The sequence below is a fragment of the Stenella coeruleoalba genome, assembly GCF_951394435.1.
Source record: "Stenella coeruleoalba genome assembly, chromosome: 17".
NCBI lineage: Eukaryota > Metazoa > Chordata > Mammalia > Artiodactyla > Delphinidae > Stenella > Stenella coeruleoalba.
The window spans coordinates 76,874,485-76,898,541 of NC_137163.1; the positions used below are offsets into that span (position 1 = coordinate 76,874,485).

Here is a 24,057-nt window from a genome sequence, read left to right on the forward strand (position 1 = left end):
CACATGCCGCGGAGCGGCTGGGCCCGTGAGCCATGGCCGCTGAGTCTGCGCGTCGGAAGCCTGTGCTCCGCAAGGGGAGAGGCCACAACAGTGAGAGGCCCGCGTACCGCAAAAAAAAAAAAAAAAAGGATAGATACCTAATCAAAGTGGTAGTCAGTTTCATACATGTTAATGGTTAAGAACTATGTAAGGACTACAATAGATGTTGCACTTTACCTTGAAAAAACATGAAATTTACTCGGGGAAGGTGTGTAGAAAGAAATGCAGCTTGTGAGTTATAGTCAAGCGGTGGAAGGAGTGTTATCAGAAATTGGAAGGAAATTTTTAACACCAGATATGGACAGATGTGACAGACAGTGAACTGAGATAGAGGTAGATGCCTGGGATGCGGGGGGGGGGGGGGGGTGTGTGTGTGTGTGTGTGTGTGTGTGTGTGTGTGTGTGTGTGTGTGTGTGTGTGTGTGTGTGTGTGTGTGTGTGTGTGTGTGTAGTTTCTATACTCCTTTGTGACCTGGTTCAGTTGGGTGGAGTTTTCTGTGTTTCTTGTGGATATCTTACACATAATTAGCACATGTGAAACTCTAGCTATGCTCAAATTGTTCCTTAATATATCAATCATGTTGGAACAAATTCACATTTTCAAAACAAGTGTTATAGCCTAACTAATTACACTTTATTTCCATCTTAACATTTGCCATTACATCTACTTCTTATCCTAATTTCTAGTCTCAATGCTTCTAACGAGGTGCCCTCCCCGTTTAGGAAACCTATTCTTCCAGCCGTGCTTTTGGTGGCAGTTAAATCAGTGGGTCGCTCTGTCCTTCAAGGGGTCTATACCTCTAAGACTTGCAGCAGCTCTCTTCAGCAATTCGATGTAAAAAAATGTCTCTCCCCTGACACCTTGTCTTCCCACTGAAAAGCGGACAACCTCCTTTTTCTGTCAAAGTCCTACTCTGTACCCTGTCATGCCTCCGCCTAATCTCCTGATTCTCTTCAACTAATAAGCGTAAGGGGAAAGGCTCCACATCTATAGCCGCCATCTCTCTTCACACCATGACAGACTCTACTTCCCTATCAGCTCTCTCGGTAATAGCCTCCTTGCCGGCAAATTCATCCTTTTTCTTTCCATTTTCATGCCCCATTCCTGTAAAGCACCTGGTTGCTGGTCACTGTTTTATTTTCCTGGGGCTGCCATAGCAAAGCACCACAGGCTGGGTGGCTAAAACAATAGAAACGTGTTCTCTCACCGTCGTGGAGGCTGGAAGTCTGAATCCAGTTGTCGGCAAGGCCGTGCTCCCTCTGAGACTCTGGACCGAGTCCTTCCTGCCTCTTTCTAGCTGCTGGTCATGGCCATCACCCTTGGCTCACGGCAGCCTTCTTCCAATCTCTGTCTCTGTCCTCACAGGCGTCTCCCTATGTGTCACTCTTCTCTCTTATTAGGACACCAGTTGTACTGGATCAAGGGCCTGCCTTATTTCCAGTATGACCTCTTGTTAATTTACATCTTAATCACATCTGCAAAGACCCTATTTCCAAATAAGGTCACATTCACAGATACCAAGTGTTAAGATGTCAACATCTTTTGGGGGGATACGCCCATAACAGTCACCTCTTCTTTCTTGAAACTCTCCTGTTCATTTGCTTTCCAAATGCAATAAAAATATTTTTAAATTTCTGAATGTTTACTCTGTGCCCCCGTCTGTGCTAAACATTTTACATCGGTTTTATATATTCCGCACAATCCTCACAACTCTTAGATAGGTGCAATTCTTCTTGCCCATTTTACAGAGGATAACATTTTAAATAGCTGCTCATAAAGACACAGCCGGTCAGGTGGCTCAAATGCGAATCTAGGAGATCTGATCCTGACACCCACACCTATCACAATCCTTTGACCAGCAACCCAGGATCACAACTACTGGGAAAATTAGTACTTCACTGCTGATCTTAGAAAACATGGCTGAACTAGAATGATGGGAGAAAATCCCAAACCGCAAAGATTTAGGAGAGAATGGGAAGAGAAAGAGACAAAGCAAGAAGGGTAGATTAGTATTACAAAAGGTTTTGCAAAGAAGGGGAGGAGAACGGTCGGTCGTTTCAGAGCAGAACAAGGGTCATTTTGAGAACAGGGGAGCATAGCATGTTGGTAGAATGAAAGCAGAGGTTAACTAGAAGCATCCTGAAAAGGCAAGAAGAATAAGGTCGGCTGATGGAACACCATCCTGAAAGGCAGACGAGGATGTGATGAAGACCAGACATCGAGGTGCTGGTCATTGAAAAGGCACCATTTCACCAGGTCACCAGGGAGGGGTTAGAGAAAGACGTTTTTTTCTCTCGTGTCTCAGCTTTACCAAACATCTAACATCTATCTCAGAGCAGACTTCATTACACGCCCTTTTTCTCTTCTCCCCACAAAGGTTTTTGGCCTAATTAAGGAGAGGGTCGAGCCATTCTTTTTTGGCACTCCTCCAATAAATAAAACCTGATTACTATCTGCGGCCCATAATCTTTTTGTTTAATATGTAGCCATTAAATGAGAAAGTGTATTCCCTCTGAAAAGTGGTTACCTTCTTTTTGTAATTCATTCTGTGTTGGGATTTCGGTTTCTGAAGTTTTTTCTGCATTTAAGCAGAGCAACTCTACCAGCTTTTCTCAGTAACAGTTCACATGTGAAAATTTGGTGGTCGAGATGTAGATGTCATTCAAAAATACTTCAACTTCTGTGACTGAGGGAAAAACTCAAGGTAAATTGTCCCTAGGAGCTGACATCCACAGGAGAGTCAGTCGTGTCAGTGGGGCATTGCTTAGTGCTGCAATTCCTACGTGCCCGATGCAGTCAGTGCGAAATGTCACCAAATTCCAAGTTTCAGGTCCACCAAAAGATAAATAAACAAACACATAAATAAATAGAAGGAGAAGAAGAAGACGAAGACGGAGGGGAAGAGGAAAGAACAGAAAAGAGAAATATACAGAAGAAAGCCACACGGAGCTTCGCCAAAATCAGAATGACATGCTGGCCCCCATTTAGCTAATGGCTAAGAATCTGTAGATCCGCATAGACATCTAACCTGTAGACAATGAAGAGGTCCAAGAGAAACGCTCCTGCTCTTAATGTGCACACTCACTGCCCTTCTCCAGGCCACCAGCCTAGTCTGGGCTCCCTCTGCGCTTCCTCCTGCCTGTAGCCTCCACTCGTGTTTCTGCACAGACCCCCATCCCAGCAGTAGCCACCCACCAGCCACCTGCCAAGCTGCCTTCCTGCCCTCATTCATCTGAAAAATTATCTTAAATCCCACCCCATCAGGAAGACTACCCCAGTCTGTGGGCAGGATTTTAAGAATCAGCCTCAGGAATATAAAGACAAGAATGTTTTATGCTTTATATAAAGTGCTTTAATTGTGAGCTCTTTCAATCTGTCCAGTAGCATTATAAGGTATTATTGTACCCATTTTACAAGGGAGGAAATTAAAGCTTAGAAACATTAAGTGGTTTGTCCACATTTCCTAGACAGTAAAGGTCACAGCTGGAACTCAAATAGAGGTCTTCTAATTCCTGCTGGTATAAATTGTTCTTAAAAGGGCAAAAATGTATGATGCACTCTATTCTAGGAACATAAGCGATATTCAAATGATTGTGCAAGTGCCCTGTGAGCGCTTAATAAATATTAAACCTATTCATCTACAAAACTAATTGCCTTCATACAGTAGTAAACGAGAAGCAGGAAACTGCCTTCTAGGAGTGAAGGGCTTAGCCACTAACTTTGCCCAAGCAACAGAGAGAGAGTACTATTTAGTGTTTCAATTTGCAAAAATGCAATGAAAAGCTCAGCTGAATCTCTGGGCAGGTTTATAAGCAAATAATAACCATATAAGATACATGGGATTCCTTTATGATGCCCTCAAAGTGAGAAGGATCACAAGGGAAATTTAACAACGAGCGCCCCAAGAGCAATGAGCAAATATTCAACAGACTTCAGCCAAGTCACTGTCATTAAACTTTCCTGCTTTCAACGTGAATATGCAGGAGTGTCTCGTCTATGTCAGTCAACGGATAAGATTCAGGAGTTAGCAGCTGAGCGAGGCCCAGGCCCTGCAGTCTAGGAGCTCTTCTCTGCCTGCTGTCTTTGAACTTTCTGCTCTAATGGACTCTTGCTCTGATTTTGTCTTGGTCATTTTTCTAAAGATGTCTCATTTTTTTCCAGCCTGTCTCTCAGTGACATTTCAGGTGCTCCTCTAGGGTTGACTCTGTAGTCTACGGAGGGTAGCTGTCAAAACTGCTGCAAAGCCTGACATTATTTTGCAAGCCTTTTTTTGAAGGAAGAATCTTTCTCCACTCTCTATACCATCCTACAATCAAGGCTCCCTTCAAGACCTATGATTGGATCAGGAGAACATTACAGTTGCCCCACTGCCACATACAACATGAACCAGTTATACAAAAGGGAAATTTTCACTGTTCTGACAGTAATGAGGTAGTCAGTGTTTCAACACTACTTGGCTGGTAGCTCTTAAATTTCATGGATTTGGTCACATGACATATTATAGGCGCAAAGTCACATTTACATCGGGTCGGTTCTTATTCGTCTGCAGCGGATTACAGAAATCACAGCCGTAAATAGAAGATTTCATAGAGGAATAGAAGTTTAATAGAACAAAATATGATAAAGGGGAGAGCATGACTTCTGGAATGACATATTGAGTCCCTCCATGTATCCACTCCTCCAAAAATGCGATAGCAAAAATGATTGAAATCAAAATTTCAAGAACTCTGGAAATTAACCAAAGGCTCGCAATGATCTGAGGAGTACTTATTCAATGAAAACTCTAAACCTTGGTAAGAACAGAAGGGTTTGTGCACTGTAACTTGATCTACTTCCATTTTTCTCTCACCAGTTCCACAATATCCTTAAAATTCAGCCACCTTGCAACCACAGTAGCTGTGAAAACCAACAGGAAGCCTGTGTACTTCCAGACACAACACAGACTACTGAAAACCAAAAATAAGGGGAGAACACCGGAAGCAGTAAAAGAAAACAACTCATCACATACCAGGATCCTCAATAAAATTAACAGCTGACTTAGGAAACATCAGAGAGCAGTAGGATGACATCTTCAAACGACAAAAGAAAAACTGTCAACCAGGAATTCTACATGCTAATTAAGACATTCTGAGAATTCATCACTAGCGGAACAGCCTTACAATAGAAACTAAAGGGAATCCTTGAGGTTGAATTGAAAGGACACCAGAAGTCATTCAAACCCATACCATTGAGAAAGTTAAAAGACAACTCACAAAATGGGAAAAAACATTTATAAGTCACATATGTGATAAGAGACTCATATCCAGAATGTATAAAGAGCTCAAAGTCTTTAGTAAAAAGATAAATAATCCAATTAAAAATGAGCAAAGAATTTGAATAGACATTTCTCCAGTGAAGATATACAAATGTCCAACCAGCGCATGAAAAGATGCTCAGCATTACTAGCCATTAGGGAAACGCATCTCAAAACCACAATGAGACATCATGTCACACCTACCAGGACGACTAGGATCAAAGAACAGACAATCATACATTTCCGTGAGAAGGCAGAGAAATAACAGTCCGCAGACGTTGCTGGTGAGAATGTAAAAATGTTTCAGCCGCTTCGGAAAACAATTTGGCAGCTCCTCAAAATGTTAAACACAGAGTTACTACGTGATACAGTAATGCTACTGCTAGGTGTCTACCCAAGAGAAACGATGACACACACAAGCATGGATGTTCATAGCAGCATTATACCTAATGATTATGTCTATTCATAGAGGAAAATAGAAACAACCCAAATGCCTATCAATTGATAAACGGCTGAATAAAATGTGGTCTATCCATACAATTAAATATTAACCATAAAATATGAAATACTGATACTTGTTACAACAGGGATTAACCTTAAAGCATTATGCTAAATTTTAGAAAGCTATACACAAAAGACTCCATGTTGTATGATTCCATTTATGTGAACTATCTAGAACAGGCCAATCTGTGGAGATAGAGAGTAAATTACTGATTTCCAAAGGCTGGAGAACAGGGGGTTGGAGAGTTACTGCTATTGCATATGGATTTTGGGGGGAGGGTTATGAAAATGTTCTCAAATTACAGCGTGGTGATGGTTGTACAACTTTGAGAATATATTAAACACCAAAAATTGTACACTTTAAACAAGTGAATGTTATGGTACGTGAACTCATTTTCACAAAGCTATTTTAACAAAATGGTAAGAAGTGAAGATAACTTACATAGATCCACAGTCACATACGGTAGCTTGCAACAAGGTGCTGAGAAATTTTAATTAAAAAATTCACAGACTTAGGAAATGAACTTATGGTTATAGGGAGGAAGGGTGGGGGAGGGAGGGATAGTTAGGGAGTTTGGGATTGACGTGTACACACGGCTATATTTAAAATGGATAACCAACAAAGACATACTGTATAGCACAGGGAACTCTGCTCAATATTACGTAACCACCTAAATGGGAAAAGAATTTGGAAAAGAATAGATACATGTATATGTATAACTGAATCACTTTTCTGTACAACTGAAACTAACACAACATTGTAAATCAACTATAATCCAATATAAAATAAAAAGTTAAAAAGATTTTTTTAATATATCATCAGTTTTACTGCAGGGCAAAAAAAAAAGATACTAAACACTACATATGGCAGAAATAAACACCATGATTTGGGGTGTGTAGTAATGATTTAATAACAATTAAAATTTACCAATTACTATGTCTTGCTGGGCACTGTGCTATAAATTAGACACTTTTACAAATTCCTTTGTCAGAACGGATCAAGAGAATCCCATTTCTCAGAAAGTGTCATAAGGAAAGAAGACAGCTTTGGTAAGAAAAAAGAAGAAACTAAGGTAAGAAATGTCTTTGTTACAGCATTATTTATAATAGCTAAAACCTAGAAGCCATTTAAATGTCCAACAATAGTGAAGTGCTCATCTACCTTTGGTAAATGCAGTGGTAAATTTCATATACATAATATTTAATCAATAAAAATTATAACTGGGAAGACTAGCTCCTTGTTTAAATAAAGGGCTACAAATTTGCTTATGTGCTACAATATTAATAGCAAACATGTATTGAGCATTTCAGATACTGCTCTAAACACTTTCCATGGATTAATTCATTTAATCCTCATGGTAACCCTTCGAGGTAAGTGATATTCAGGCACATAGCAGTTAAGTAACTTGCAGAGGTCAGCATGCTAGTAAGAGGTAGGGTCAGCATTTGAATCTTGGCCATCTGACCCCTCAGACCGTGTTTTAGCCTGGACCACCTTTGGTGGAGGCTGGACCACCTTTCCAGCATAGCATCGTACTCCATGGATACAGACAAGGACCAAAAAAGATACTCCAAATGGAAACATCTGACTTGATGGAAAGATTAGGAGTAAATGTTTTCACTCTAATTCTTTAACCTTCTGAAGTTCACATACTTTTTGGCTTTATACAAATAGAAAGCGAGGGAGAAACAAAAGTCTTATACTCCCATCATTATTCTTGTTTCCCAGCTCCCTCAGGATAAAAGATTTCATGTTTACCGAGAAAATGTAATGCAAACGCAATACCAAAGCAAACAAACAAAACTTTTCTCTATTCCTTCTTGAGAATGTGTATTGTAATATGTCTTAGTAAGAAAGTTATATCAATTTTACCTTGAATATATCTGCATGGTTGGGGTTAAACAGCTGGTGTTTCCCAGATGCCAAAATAATAGGACCTGAACATCTCGTTTCTCCATAGACATAAAGGGATACTGTTGCCGCGGTGCCGGCATTCTCAAGATCCCCAGTGACAACAGTCACCTTCCAATCTCCTTCTGCAAAGGAGAAAGGAAATCAATATGAAATTGTGGAGGAAAACCACATTGATATTAGGAAATGAGGAATTCTGCGTAATCTTAGTTATGAAATGAATAACTTGTGAACTTAAGGAGTATGAGCATCACTGCTAATCATGGGCTCCCTCTTGGAAGGCAGCATGTAGAAAAGTTTTCGCCATCTTATAGCATTTTAATTACGAAGCAAATAAGCAGTGGGCTTTTCGCGACAACAGATACTTGGGGGAATTTAGCACCAGGTGTTTGGCTGGCGGATTTAGGAGTCTATTTAGGCAACACTGGCAGATGTGCGGGTGGGAATGGGTGACAGACGTGTGACAGCCTAACATGAAGGCATTATCTGCACTAGGAGTCACCCTTTCAAGCCGGGGCTGGTGACACACTTTAGAGATCCGAGCAGAATCATGGAGACGATGCAGAAGACCTAAAAACAAAGCAAAAGGAGCTAAAAATTTTTTCAAGGAAAAATACTGGAGTCCCCTAAGGGTTGGAATGTTGTATGTAGGACCCAGCAAAGGAAGTTGGGTTTGGGAGACGGAGGATGAAGAAAAGAGGGATTTGAAATAAAGAAAGACAACATATCATGTAAGCAGAATGGATGGCTGAGCTCCCTGCCCTGGTGGTGCTGGGAACACAGGAAGGCTGAGTGAGCAGAGAATGACAGAAAACCTCTTTTTAAAAGATCTGCAGCTTGTTCTACGACTGTTTAGCTGGAAAGACGAACTGAGATGGTATTTATTTGATCATTTGGTGCACTTTGGAAAACTGTACCATCAACCCCGCAGCAGTAAACCCTCTGACGCTGAGGGCGCACCAGGCAGTCAGGCAACAGAGGATGAGGTCCTGTCGGCTGGAAATCTATGCAGGGCACACAGTCTACTCATCATGGGTCATCCCTGGATTGCAGGGACAATTTAAGGATGTCTTTATAGTTATTTCCAAAGGCTCCATGAACACACACCACCTTGTGAGTATTTTTTACATTTTCAAAATGTGATTAAGACCCACCACCAACCCGGACACCTGAGTTCTCAGCAACGTCTCCAAGACGTTATCTTCCTTTCAATACATAATACTATTCTCCCCTCCCCAATGTGTCCACAAAGATCATTCATATATCTGATTGCTTTAACACAACTTGTGTCAAGTAAATTTTGCGTAATGTTAAAGTTGATAATGAAGGCGGAGCTTAAGGCTTGGTGCCAAGATGGCCCAGGAGTACAGACCTGAGAAAGGACCCCTCCGCCCCTTCTACCCTGTGGCAAGTATGCTTTGAGGAACTGTTATTCACATAGGAAAATAGGAAACATGCAAATTTCAAACTATAATTCCACTGAGAACCCTATCACGATATCGATTCTTACAGAAAGCTTTCCACCTGGGCTTTGATGAATAATTCAAGAAGTTCAAGAATCTCTTTCCTTTTTCTAGATCTTTCCCATCTCATCCTCATCTCCTTCCCTGCCACCTGAGCCTGCCCTGGGACCTGGCATCATGCTTTCATGGGGAGAAGGTCAGGAATGAGTTTGCACATCAGCTTGGATGTCTTGTTTACTAAAACAGAGGCAAACAACATTGATCCATGGATTTATATGATACTCTTGTGTTCTTCCCTTTTGGAACTAGCGTGTCACCAGGACATGAGCTTTAAAGATGGAGTTACTAATGAAATATCTAATGTGATGATTTTTGTTGATTTTCAAGTTTTCCTGGGCATAATTTTCTTTTCTACCACTGGATGAAAGTAAGTATTTTCCAATATTTCCATAGTATACTTTTAAAATATGATCGCTTAACTTCTCTAAGAATGTCTCAGTATCATACAAAATAGGAACATTTGTAGAAAATAACATAGAGGAACACTCTGAGTCTATATTTAAAAGTTCTACCGTCCTGAGAAACAGTTGATTTTTATCAGAGTTAAAAATATGTTCATAATTTTTGTATTGCTTATAATATGTGTCACAGTTACAAGTTTTTTTCTGTAATTTGTGAAACTTTTTCACCAAAAAAATCAAAAGAACATGAGTTCAGATATTCTGTCTATACAAGTTTTTCTTTCTTTTTTCTTTCCTTGTAGCTGCTATCTATTCAACCAAGGAATCATACCCGAAAATACGGTCATCTGTTAACCCCTTTAGAAATCATTTCTATTAACTCAAAACTCCCAAAGGAAGAAACAGAATTTCATGTAATTGAAGTATTTCTTATGTTTACCAGGGTTTTGAAAGGCTTAAAAAATGCCATTGTTGATAATCTACCTCAGATGGTCCCATTTTATTCTCTTTTTGTTGGCTTTTGACCTTAAATTGGGGAAGACACTAAATCCTGCTACAGAAAAAAGAAGAAATTTCTTGGACACTTCGTCCTAGTAGGCTTATTTTTCTTTTGTGTCAACAATACTTTTAAAGAAGTCTAGATATACTTTATGATCTCTAAATAGCCCATAGTAAGTTTGGATTTCTTGTCATAAGGAAGTAAGGTTTAACAGGAACTTCCACTTTAACAATGAAAAGTATAGGCTCTGTCCTTTGACATTCCTATGCACCTAAGGGCATTAAGTATATATACAATTGAACTAGAAAATCCTGAACTTCAGGATACAAAGCTATGCCAACAATGGGAATTCCATAATACTTGCTAACCAGCTGGTTTACAGATATTAAGTGTCCATATTACGTACAAGCCTTGTGATGGACATTCAAGAGGCTCTAAGGGACCACGTGAGTCAAATCAGGAAATCGGACTCAACAGAGGTTATAGATCTCACCTAATACCAAGCTTACTGGTGATTCACTAGCAAACCACAAGCTAAGCGTTCTTCCTTTGGAAAGATCATAGACCAGGGTTGGCAAATTATGGCTCACTGGCCAAATCCAACCTGCCGCCTGTTTTTGTAATTAAAGTGTCACTGGAACCAGCACCCTCGTTTGTTTATGGATTGTCCGTGGGAGCTCTCGTGCTACATGGCAGGGTTGGGTAGCTGCCACAGAGACCACACGGCTTGCAAAGCCTAAGATGCATACTAATCAGCTCTTTATCATAAAAGTTCGCTAACGCCTGCCCTAGATGACCAATACAACTCAAAAAGGTCCTCTCCAGCCTGCAGTGGAACATGTGCTGGTTCAGATTGAACATGTGGGATGTAAACAAGGCAATGCAGAGCCATCACGCCCCATCGATTTCCCAGCTCACGTAACAGTTTCCAAGCATGCCCCAATCCACAAACACCAGGTTTATTTACAACAGGCAGCCTGGACAAACCAGGCGTATCCTGCTGTGTCATGCTGCATGATTTAGAGAACTCCTCGCTGATAACTCCCAACCCACTTGCTCTTCTGCAATGTGACCACCCTACTGCTCTGTGAAGAGGTGGAGTCTATTTCCCTCCCCGTGAGTCTGGGCTGCCCTTGGCTGATACAACACAGCAAAAGTGACATTCTGGGACTTGCGAGTCTAAGTCAGCCTGGGTCTGTCAGAACACTCTCTCGTGGCCCCCGGAGGCACACAGCGAGGCTTCAGGCAGGTAGGTAACTCCAGGTGAGCACCCGCGGCGGCAGAACCATGGGGCTGAAATCACAGGAGATTCACCTAGGCAAACCCACTTAGCTGAGCCACAATCTATTGAAAGATAACATAAATCACTGTTTCGAGCCACTAAGTTTTGGGGTGGTTTCTTGTGCAGGAAAAACTGGAGCAGCTGTTCAGACCAATTCACAGGCAGGAGCTCTCAATTATCTTTTTACTTACAGATACCGTTTGTGTTTTTTCCAGGAGGGCTGACTGTTAGCATGTACGCAAGGACTTTGACTGAGGCACCCCTTTCATTTCCCAGGTAAAGGGGAAAAAACAAAACAGATTGCAGGCCTGCTGTTAACTTTTTCCTCTCCAAGTTTTCTTACTAATTGGAGGTTTATCTTCAGGAAGGCATGAGCGAGTTACTTGGGTGAACAAAGTCCCTGTAGCTGGTGGAGTTCAAAGCCCTTTCTTAGATCTGAGCGCTTCATCTTCACCTTATTCTGTGCATTGTGTTACAGGGGTGCATGGACTTGACTTGGTGGCTCAGAAAACTGTCCCTGTGGTTGAATACAGAAACTTCTGTGTCTAGAAGCGGTTTCAGTTACTTGGCGACTCTCCACTGAGTGAATACTCAAGAAACGCAGGGAGGATGCATGGAAATTACTTGCTTGTTCACATACTGAGGGAAAGTCTTCAAGCTGCCTGCGGTTACACAAAGCACAGTAAACACTGTGGGACTGGCACACTTTGCTTGAAGACACACACACAGCAGCGCATGCCCCTGACACGTACCCAAGCATCACAGAGAGATGCAGCGAAGGTAACAAAACCCAGTGCACCTGTGCAGATGCACCTCCGCGGGCCTGGTTACGGGAAGGGAAGGTGGGGCCAGCCTATGAAGACAGGTACCACGCCGCCGCCGCCGCCGAGACGCTTGCGCAGCGCCTGCTAGGTGGAGGGGAGCCTCGGCGCAGGGGAGATGGAAGAGAAAGAGAACTGCAGGCCCTGAAGTTAAACAGATCCGCCTCCACCCCGAAGCCCCAGGGGAGGGTCCCCCAGACGCCACGTGGTGAATCCAAGAGTTCCTTCCACCCACCGTCCCTTGGCTCCTTGAGAGGGGCCTTTCCCCACCTTTACTTCCACGGCGGTGTTTTAACCTTACAGATCAACAAGCCTGTGAAATGCTTAACTCAACTCTGCTGGTGATACTGACACCCGCCGAGCCACAGCACCCCCGAAAGCAGCCTCCGACCCCTGAGGCCCCCTCACAGGACAGCTTTGCTTTGCTCCACCCTCCAGCCATCCAGAGGGCCCCTTCCCACCTCCAGGCTCAGCCAGGATGTCCCTCACCTACCTCTCCTCCTCCCCCTCACCCCCCCCACCCCCGTGAACACCTTTGACCCCGGGCTCAGCTCAAGGTCACCCCCTCTAAGGAGCGTTTCCAGACGCCCTTCCCACTCACGAGAATGAAGCCTGTCCCTGCTCTCCTGGACCCGGGCACACTTCAGCCCTTAGACAAGTAAATGAATGCCTCCTGTCCATGCCTCCCACCCCCTGAAGGGCACGTTTCTATCTTAAATGTCCCTGTGTCCCCAACGCCTAGCACAACACCAGCACACGGTAGCCTCTCAGACAAAGAATGAGTGGAAGATGCATACAACATTTGGGGATCTGTTAAGAAGTATTTTGAAAAGTAAAGACCTCATGGGTGAGGAAGGGCATTCAAGGTATTATTAGGAATGTTTCAGCACAATACAAAAATATTTCTCAATAACAAAGAACAAGTCTTTCTGATGATATGTCGTTAGTGTTATTTTTTGTACAAAGGACAAGGACATTGTTATTTACCTCATAATTGGTCTTGTTATTAGCACAAAGATAATAGAAACAATATTGACCTCGTATGACCCAAATTTTGAAGGGTGAGTAAATACATTTCAATAAGATTGGCAAAGACATTGTAAATAAGACAAATTATTACTTTATTCTAATTTTGATAATTTTATCTCCAAACAATTCTATGTATATAAACTCACAAGTCCTTGAAAATACAACCTCATAAGAGGATCATGAGATTTTTTTTGAAATTTTTAAGTACTTTACAAATATTTTTATTCTTCCAAGAGACAAATATTATTAATCCTATTATACACGTAAAGCAATAGAGAAATTACATGCTGACTACCACACGAGTTGGGAAACATTTGATTCTGAATTAGAAACAGTTATGCTTCCTAGAATAAAATGCTTTCAAACAATGCTTAATATTCTCCACTTTAAGTCCGGAAAACAACCATAGAACACTATCAGCAATGAATCTATTATATATTTCATATTGATGTTGGATTAGGGGGAATCTCTTGTCGTCTCTCAGGTTCTGTTCAGTGTGTATTGCTGTGGTGAAGGACATCCCAGTTCTAAGTGGGGAAGCAGTGCCAGAGACCGTGGACAGCGGTGCAGCCTGCTCCCCTCTCCAGCCCAGATGCTGGTCCAGTGGGGCTGCTGTCAGATGCTCAAGACCCATGACACATCTCATCACCAGGGAAAGGAGATTAAAAATGAGCATCTACTGCGCACATGCGACGCACCAGGGTCTGTGTAAGCGCTTTACAGATATAATTTTACCTAATCTTCACAGCAGCCTGATCGTTTCTATTATTGTCTTCGTTTTAAAAGAAGGAACTGAGACACGGGGAAATACAGTGATTTACCCAAGCCATGCAGGGAGTAAGTGGTACCATCAAGATTTAGAATCCACGCTATTAACCAAGATGCTCAGTAGCCTCTCTGCACGCTGGAACCCGTTACATGTCACTATTCAGGTAGAATGACTGTTCTCTAGGGCAGTTTACCACGAATCCCCTGCCCCTCTGGGGGGTATATTCAGCTCCACTTCAAACCTTGACTCGGCAGGGAGGACGGCATCACAGTTAAACGGCAAGTTCCTGTCAGGTGCCCAGGTTCCCTGTGACCAGCCTCAGCCTGGATTCCAGCTTCTCATCAGAGGCGTCCTATCACAAAATCCCCCTCAGACTCACACTCGCTGCTAATTCTCCCCGTGCCGCTCCACCTCTGCTCACCACCACCTCACTCTGGCTGACCTAGAGGCCTCCCTGTGGGTGTTTGCTAACAGTTCTCAAGTACTTTGTGTTCTGATCGCCGAGCGGTTTACTAGGTCCCAACCTACCTTCAGAAGCACATCGCTGTACACCAGTCACTAGAACAGCAACCCATGACCTTCATTTTACGTAGAAGTCAAGTCTTGACTGAGGTATGCACATCTCCGTGAGCTACCCTCTACCAGTTCTGCTGCTGTGGTCATCGACTGCCATGCAGCAAACCACCCTACGCTTGATGCCGTAAGACAGCAACAATTGCTGCTCTTGCCAATGTGTCTGCAGTTTGGGGCCGGCTCGGCAGCGAAGGCTCTCCCCTGCTCCACACAGTGTCAGCTGGGGTGGCTCCATTGCGGGCGGGGGGATCTGCTTCCAGGATGGCTCTTACATGACTGGAAGCTCCGCCAGGGCTCAGGGCAACAGCCTCTGTGTCTCCGCAAGCAGACCTCTCCATGTGGTCTAGGCCTCCCCGTAGCATGGGGGCTGGGTTCCAAACATCCCCAGAGAGAGAGGCAGGGCCAGGCAGAAGCGACATCGCCTTTCAGGACCTGCAGTGCACAGCAGAAATGTCACATAGCGTAACTTCTGCCCCACACGCTTAGCTGAGGGAGTCTTAAAAGTCTGCCCAGGTGACTCCACCCTCTGATGAGGAATTGGCAAGGTTCTGGAAGAGTGTATGGGACAGGAAATGCTATAACTGCAAACATTTGTGGCAGATGCAGTCTGCCCCCTTCTGACACCCCTCAGCCCCCTTTTCCAACAGAATCACGATTCTCTAGTTCAGTGGATCCCAACAGGGGGCTGATTTTGCTTCCAGGGGACATGTGGTGATGCCTGGAGACATTTTTTATGGTCACACTGGGGCTGAACGTTATTAGCATGGAGTGGGTAGAGGCCACGGATGCCGCTAAACATCCTGTGATGTATTTGACAGTCTCTGCAGCAAAGAATTATCCAGCCCCAAATGTCAGCAGTCTCAACGCTGAGAAACCTTGCCTCAGATAAAGTAAGAACCACTCGATTAATTTATTTCACCCCAAACCGTACTCTGCTATCTGTGAATTATCTCTAAACACAAACTGGTTGAAAGTAGGCTCTCTGTGGCAATGTGTCTGCATAGCTGTTGGATGTTCTGAAGATGCTGAGATCACAGTATTTCTGTGCTAATGTCAAATCCACTCCATTCAATTACTGTGTTGAATTACGGGTTTTTTGTCTCAGTCAGGGAAAGGCGTGGACCAATATTCTAGAATCAATGGCACACGAATGACTAGCCAAACACTGGCTATTTAATGGCAGGAGAAAATGAGGCGAAAGCCAAGCAGGGGCCTGGGAAGCCCTGTGTCCTCTTCCTGGCTGCTCACTTAGCTCTTCCTCAGACGCACGCCGAAGGTTCCGGGCACCGAACAGCAAGTCCCAGCAAACATCGGCCTCTGCTGCGGAAAGCGCGCTAGGCTCACCTTCCTCCTCGGGTTCCACACCTCTTCACACACGGCCCCTCCTGCCCATTAGTCCCTGGAGTCTGACGACCCGGTTGCAGGCTGTGTGTCAGGGCCGGTGAGGCAAAGCCCAGAGGCGGCTTTGCTGGCACGTGCGCTGCACACACCACGGGCACTTCTCTGCGACGCTGGCCCCTAACCACCCCCCCACCCCGTTCCCAGGCACCCCCGCTGTGTCCTCCTCTCCAGGAAGCCAGACTGACACGGGCAGAAGGTTCTGACGCAGGAGTTCATTACTGTCCACACAGCCACTGAAAACTGTGCCGTAAGTGATGGGAGCAGGGGGCAATCCCAAGCCATCGACATTAAATTCGGGATGCAGGAAGATTTCATAGGATAGTTTATGTTCTTAATTATGTTTAGCTGAGGCTAATAATTAAATTTCAGTTTCTTCCCCAGAGCAGATGCCATGTGGGTTGTGAGGCCAGTGAGCATATATGGAAAATAGAATCACGAAGACAGGAAATATTTTAATCTATTTACCACAGATAATCCACCAAGTTGCTAATAATCAGGCTACAAAGAGCTGGCATTGCCTGTAAACAAATGAGCAAGTGCTCCAAGAATGTTACAGTCCCTCCAGTCAGAAGCCCTCGAGGGCGTGTAGGAAGCAGAGCCACTCCGAGCGCAGCAGTTTTGTGTAATGGTGAAGCACTGAGTTCTTTCTTTCACTAACTGCTTGATTTAAGACCAGTTTCTGATACTTCTGAGCCAGTTTCCTGGGATGAGATTTTTACCACCACCACCATCCCCTCACCCCCACCCCCCGCCCTGCACTATAACACCATTAGATTCCAAATAAATGGCAAAAACAAACACAAAAAAACCCTCAAAACCCCAAACTTTTTAGTTCATTATTTCATTCCCAAGGAAGTTAAGAAAAAATCCCCAGTGCCAAATAACAATAACGATAAAAGGGGCCATCGGCAGAAAACAAGGGGTGAGCACAGTTGAAATCAAGACGGCTAGGGACTTCCCTGGTGGCGCAGTGGGTAAGACTCCACGCTCCCAGTGCAGGGGGCCCGGGTTCAATTCCTGGTCAGGGAACTAGATCCCACAGGCATGCCGCGACTAAGAGTTCGCATGCCACTGCTAAGGAGGCTGCCGGCCGCAACTAAGGAGCCCACATGCTGCAACTAAGGAGCCGGCGCAACCAAATAAATAATAAAATAAATAAAATTTGAAAAAAGAAAGCCCGGCTGACCCGTTGTGGAGGTGCTGAGGCCCCGGGCTGGGCTCCCAAGCAGGTGGGAGCAGGCCGGCCTGGCAACTTTGGAAGTGAGCCCAAAGGGGCTGCAGCCTTGGTGAGAGGTGGGCCAGCAAATAAGTGTCAGCAAAGGGGGTTTACCAGAAACACAATTTGTCTCCACAAAGGTTCTAGGTGGAAAAGAGATTAATAAGGATAATAACAATAACGATGACAATCTCCCCTGACAGTTAAAAACATACTTTCACTTGGGCCCGGAATGAGGTTGAAAGCTAAAAATCCAAAAATATGGCCTAATAAGTTAGAAAAATAACACAACAAAGTAAATCCAAAGATACAGATGATATATACACACACAGAAACACAGGCATTCTTAATGTCCGTGGGAAGTTAGAAGGCGTTCCTTTAAAGCAAGAACAGTACAGGCTATGGAGTCAAAACCATCTGGATTCGGATTCTAAATCTGCTATTTGCCACCTGTGTGACTTCAGGCAAGCTAAAAAAAATCAAACCAACAAAAAGCTTCTCTGTCCTTTAGTTTCATCACCTGTAAAATGGAGCAGCGATACTATCTACCTCATGGGTTATTGTGAGGATTACATAAATGAGTATATCTAAAACACTCAGCACCAACACAGCAAATCCTATATGTGTTCACTACTAATGTTCCCATTACTGCTTCTCCACATTGTACCAGGGACCTAGACAGCATCTTAGGACAAGAAAAGGGGCACGATCATTCACATGTGATACGGCTGTTTTTCCGGATCATTCAAAAGTATCTTGTGAAAATGTATTAGAATTAGAATTCATTTAAATGTCCTTATTATTATAGGATTAATATAAACATATTGGCATTAATAAGAGGGTTTAGTATAGTGGCTAGCTATAAGAGCGTTACACAGAAGGCACTGACAAGTTAGAAAATTCAATCCAGCAATGTACATTAAAAATATTATCTCATGACCAAGTCCAGTCTAACTCAGAAATGCAGTTTTACTAGGGCAATGATTTTACCTATAGAATTATACTTACGTTTATAAGGTGTCAAGCTTTGGAAAATATGCCTTAGATAATTGTGGGAGTTCATTAAACATGGCACAGAGTTAGTGATGGTACCTAATTGTACTTACTATTAATCACCCCAAAATGAAATTAGCTGAGCTGATTCCTTGCTTTTCCTTTCCTTCTACCATTACACTGAAATAGCATATTTTATGCAGCAACATAAAAAGGGATGAATTATATAAATGTGCTTCATACACTTTCAAAATCTAAGACTCATGGTTGCTCCTCAGGACTGAACCACAAGGGAACCCCGCCTCATCAGGTTAGACTTCCTAACTTCTCAAGGTTCTTGCCACACCATAAGTTAGCTTATTCACCTAACTATAAGACTATCAATGTATTTCTAGAATCATATTGAAATGGAGCAGGGACCCCACTTTCGGTAACAATATCCCAAGACATATTAAAGATCATATTCTTCAGAATTTAAAAATGAAATAAAATAAAAGAGGACCATTCACAGACAAATGATAGTGTCTCACGAACTAAGGTCTGCGATTAATCCACGTTAGTACTGTAAAAACAAAGATAGACCTAGAGTCTGTCATACCGAGTGAAGTAAATCAGAAAGAGAAAAACAAATACCGTATGCTAACACATATATACGGAATCTAAAAAAAAAAAAAAGGTTCTGAAGAACCTAGGGGCAGGACAGGAATAAAGACGTAGATAGAGAGTGGACTTGGGGACACGGGGAGGGGGAAGGGTAAGCTGGGACGAGGTGAGAGAGAGGCATGGACATATATACACTACCAAATGTAAAATAGATAGCTAGTGGGAAGCAGCCACATAGCACAGGGAGATCAGCTCGGTGCTTTGTGACCAGCTAGAGGGGTGGGATAGGGAGGGTGGGAGGGAGACGCAAAAGGGAGGAGATATGGGGATATATGTATACGTATAGCAGATTCACTTTGTTATAAAGCAGAAACTAACACACCATTGTAAGGCAATTATACTCCTATAAAGATGTTAAAAATAGAAGACATTTTAGTGAGGCCATAAGAAAAAACTAAAACCACAGAAATAATAACCAGAAAAACCACCTTATAATAGTTTATTTTAACCAAAATTACACTGATAAACTATATCTACCAAACTCCTAGGTAAACACTTCTGCTGTATAACATAACTTCACTATATTCGGTAACACTTATATTGATTACATGGCTAATACTATTAACAAAGGAATTTCAACACTTCCATCCTTAATTAGAATCTTCAGCTTAAAACTATTAGCCTCTATTATTCATATATGCCCTGCCAAGTTCTGGAATTAATGGATAATTTTCCACTTAGAATGTCATTTCAAGCTCTATTACTTAAGGGCTTATTGTAAGACACAGACCTTTTGAGACCCCTTAAAGTTACTTACTAAGTGATTCCAGAACATTAATAAAATTCTGTCCATATTAACACATGCACAGCCTTTTCTCTATAAATAACTAAAAAACATAAAGTAAAATCTAAGCCGAAATGCAATTTCTAACATCAATAAATGCAAATGCTAATCATCAGCCTGGACATCTCAGCAACCATCCTAGTCGGTACGGGACTTTATGAATATAATAATGCTAGCATCAAACCTAGCCTGGTTTCAAATTCCCACACACAGTACAAACATTGTGGAAAACATAGATGTTTGTTGACTTGACATGCATATTAGGAAACCGTACTTACCTCACTCAGATCAGCTTTAAAGTGCAAACATATTAAAAACACAGTTGCAAGTTGATTTTAAGAGGATCTAATAGCAAAAGCTAATCTCAAAGGACTTAAAAATAAAACTGAGAAACCAATATGCAAAGTTAGTGGCTAACAAAAAGTATATTAATAGAAATTAATCCTTTGAAAAATAATTATTTCCCCTATACATTTAAGTTATTGAAGGGAAAAAGCTTTTGTGGCTAAAGTTACTTATGCTCGTTTCTTTATAAATCAAGCTATAATTTAATACCTGTTTCTAGATTCATTTTAAGTATTTTTAATCAATAGTTTAAACTCAATATGAATATATTAAAAATTGTACAAGGCAGGTAATCTTAAAACAGAAATAAATTATTTCAGATAATTAAAAAGACAAAGGGTGGCAATAACACTTACCATTTGCTTCCTCTTGTATTTTAGCTTGATGATCTATTTGCATTTCTGAAAAAATAAAAGCAAAGTGCAGTTAATGATAGATCTGTCTGATGACATTATAAGTGGGAGGAAAAAAAAGTGTGACTTTAACTCTTAAATGGGAGCAAATCCTTGGGTTGCTTTTTAACTTACAGGAGGGCATTTGCATTGCCAAGACACACTTTACACATGCTTCTATTTTCACCATGAGGAATAGCTGGAAATCTGATGTGAAGGGTAAGCTACCTAAGGGGACATCCTGGGGGCACCTGGGGATGTCCCAGCTGTCAGTTGTACCAAAATCATGTTGTACTTTCTTCTACTGAAGCTGTCATTAATCCTCACCTTGTAGATAAAGTTCGATTTCTGAATGAATTATGCCCTGAGACATAAAGGGAAGCTGTCTGAGGAAAAGAAAAAAAAGAGAGAGAGAGAGAAGAAAACAGGAGAGAAAATCAATTTTTGTTTTTCTCTATTTTTACAATAAGTTTGATTCTGCATTAATTTTGAAAGTTAAAAGGTAATTATAAGAGTATCTTTTTAGAAAGTCAAACACAATCCAATCTACTGTGTACTCATCACTGTGGGAAAATGATACCGTAACTGTGGCTTGAAGAATGAAACGTCTGAACTGCTAGACCTGCGGACCGACCATCTGCCTCTCAGTCCTCACTCACTAACACTGATAAATGCAGCCGGGCCCCCAGTGGGTCGCTGTTCATGACGGGGCTGTGACGAAGCCAAGGGCGGGCCTGAGACTCTGAGCCTGACCCCGGGCTCGGGCGGAGAGTGGCCACCCCTTGGTCTCAAGGAATCTGGCACAGAAAGGTAGGTGACACCATTTTAGTACATCCTGAGTGGCGACTCTATCTTGCTCTCACATAGCTTCCTTTAGTAGCTTTTCCTTGGCATCTCCAAAAAGAATCACATTACCTTAAAATTCAGGGCAAATATTCCCACTTTGGGAAATGTGCTTTCGGGGAGTAACAGCACATCCTGGCAGCTTCCCTCTAAACAAACCAACTTCCACGTTAGAAGCAACTTGTGCAGAAGGCGGCTGAGCTCAGAAAACCCAGCTTCAGTACTTCCTGGCCTTGTAATGTTACTCTCTGGAAGCTCAGTCTCCTTGACTAGATTACCTGCCTCAGAGCTGTGATGAAGCTGAAAGGCACAGCCTTGTGGAAACACTGCCTGTCCTACTAAGTGGTACCTGAATGTTACCATTATCCCACGGTAACCAGTTACGGTTATCCCACACGCCTTCCATCCATCCACCCAGGCAACAGACGTTCAGGAAGAGCTTTGTGTGTGCCAGGCCCTCTGCTAAGTGCTGAAGATGCAAGAACAAGAGACAAGCCCAGTATAAGAGGAGAGATGAACGTGCAAAGGTGTGGCTGTGCAGAGCGTCGTATGTGATGTAAGAAATGCTTCCAGGTGTTATAGGAGCAGGAAAGGGGACTGGCCACCTCCGAATGCCCAGAGTGGGGAAGAACAGGCACATTTCAACGAAGAGGTGCCGGTGCAGCTGGAATCTGGACGGTGAACAGGTGCTTGACAGGAAGCCAGAGGTCAGGAGGGCGCGGCAGGGAGGGAGAGCACAGGTGAAGGCACGGAGAGCAGATGCTGCAGGGCCGAGGCACAGAAGGCTGCTGGCAAGACAAGGTGGGGGTGCAGTGGGGCAGTCGGGGGGCCACGGGAGTCACTGGAGGGGGGCAAGAACGCCAAGGAGTTCAGAGGCCGAGCTGTGGCACTAATTCCACCACACTGGCCTGGAAATCACTGGAGGATGCTAACAGGTGGGGTTGACAGGACACCTGTGAGCTCACACATTCCACTAAGCTGTCAGGACCGCTCTTCCCTGCACCCTTCAAAGGCAAAGAGAGACCTCATTTCCTCATTTCCTCTGACCGCTCAGCTCACAGTGTCCTTTCTCTCTCCCCTCTAGAATCTAATAACATAGCATTATTTTATGCATTGACTTAGCCCCTAATTATACCATCTTGCTTTGTTTGGGTTTATGCACCCATCTTTGCAGCTAGACGACTGGCTGCATAGCTTCCTTCACAGGCCAGGACAAACGAGGTCACCTTTTTGTGTGTAAGAGCATAGGCTCGGGAATGGTGTGGAGTCAGACTGCCCGGCCCATGTTCTTAACCTCTCTAAGCCTCAAGTTTCCTCATTTGTAAAGTATAGGTAATAATCATACCTACAGCATAAGGATGCAGGATTAAACATACATATTTAAATTTCTCATCTGACACCTGCTATCTGACATGTGATAAATGGTCAAGAAATATCATTACTATTATATTCTCTCATTGCCAAACACAGTACCTTGTACATAGTTGGTGTCACAGCAAATGTAATTCAGGCAACGGTCATCCCCCATCCCCCATCCCCTTTTTAGATGTTCCAGAAAGAAGTAAGCCTTGGAGAGCAAGGTTTGTACCAGAGGACCTGCCTTCCATCCTAGCCGACTGGAGATTAGTTAAGCAGATGTTCTCTCTTAATATTTTGACCTAAAAGATACAGCAACTGTGATCCGAGAATGCTGCCCAAGGAGGCTTCATGGTACTGGTACTGGTAAGGCCAGCTGGTACTCTGGAACCCAAGCCTGCTGCAAGCCAAAGAGATGGGTGAGAAGAACCTTCCAGAAGAAGCTGATCTCCAGAGAGAAGAATGGAGATTTTCAACGAAGAGACACTTTGAAAATTCAGAGAGTGACGGGCTGACTGGTGACTTTCTAGTTTACAAAGTTGAGCTTTATTTCTTTTAATTTATTTATTTATTTTTGGCTGTGTTGGGTCTTCGTTGCTGTGCATGGGCTTTCTCTAGTTGAGGCGAGCAGGGGCTACTCTTCATTGAGGTGCACGGGCTTCTCATTTCAGTGGCTTCTCTTGTTGCAGAGAACGGGCTCTAGAGCGCAGGCTCAGTAGTTGTGGTGTGCGGGCTTAGCTGCTCCACAGCATATGGGATCTTCCTGGGCGAGGGATTCAACCTGTGTCCCCTGCATTGGCAGGCAGGTTCTTAACCACTGTGCCACCAGGGAAACCCTGAGCTTTATTTCTTAAGGCTGGATTCCATGACAGTCACGTTCAAAATTGCCATTTCTAAAATTAGCTTTCATGAATTTCTCATCCTTGCAACCAAACCAGGGTTTATTGACTGACCAATTAACATTTAAAAAATCATACTCTAGTCTTGTCTTTTGTTCAGTCTACCTATGGAATGTCTCTTCTCTGATTTCTCTTCTTTCAGAAACTACTGGACTAAAGCAATGCTCTGGCCCTGAAAGCCACAGAGACCTCTGAGCACTAGATATCTACTAAAAATAACTCCCTCTAGATGGCTCCAGGATTAGATTCTTACACACCTGAAATCATCAAAACTGTTAACTCTTAATTCCCTTCAGTGGCCATCATTTCTATGGGATTTTTTAAAAAATTAGTTTTACATTGCCATCAGATGTTTCCTCACGGACCATTTCTAATAGAACAGGAGAGATTTTAGCTACTTTCGATGAGAGTCATGTGTAGGGCACGCGTAGTTTCTTCTGCATGTGCCTCTATCTACCTGCCTATGCACGTGTCTGCGCCCATCCTTCAATTTCTACCCCATCACGTGCTGCAAAAGAAGCTG

At 43.0% G+C, this 24,057-nt stretch overlaps 1 protein-coding gene across 3 annotated transcripts in view; it reads right to left on the minus strand.

Moving 5' to 3' along the window:
• LOC307176339 (uncharacterized protein) overlaps positions 1-24,057 on the minus strand; it is an 86,083-nt gene that overhangs the window by 7,570 nt on the left and 54,456 nt on the right. The window contains exons 1-3 of one of the 3 annotated variants that reach the window (XM_079902384.1): positions 20,764-21,118; positions 20,401-20,445; positions 7,707-7,870 (exon numbers count right to left, since the gene is read on the minus strand). In XM_079902384.1, coding sequence (XP_079758510.1) covers positions 7,707-7,870; positions 20,401-20,445; positions 20,764-20,809 — 255 coding nt within the window. In that variant the 5' untranslated portion in view covers positions 20,810-21,118. Of the gene's footprint in view, positions 1-7,706; positions 7,871-20,400; positions 20,446-20,763; positions 21,119-24,057 lie in introns of those variants that run through there. The other 2 variants (XM_079902383.1, XR_013824719.1) reach the window with 2 other exon arrangements.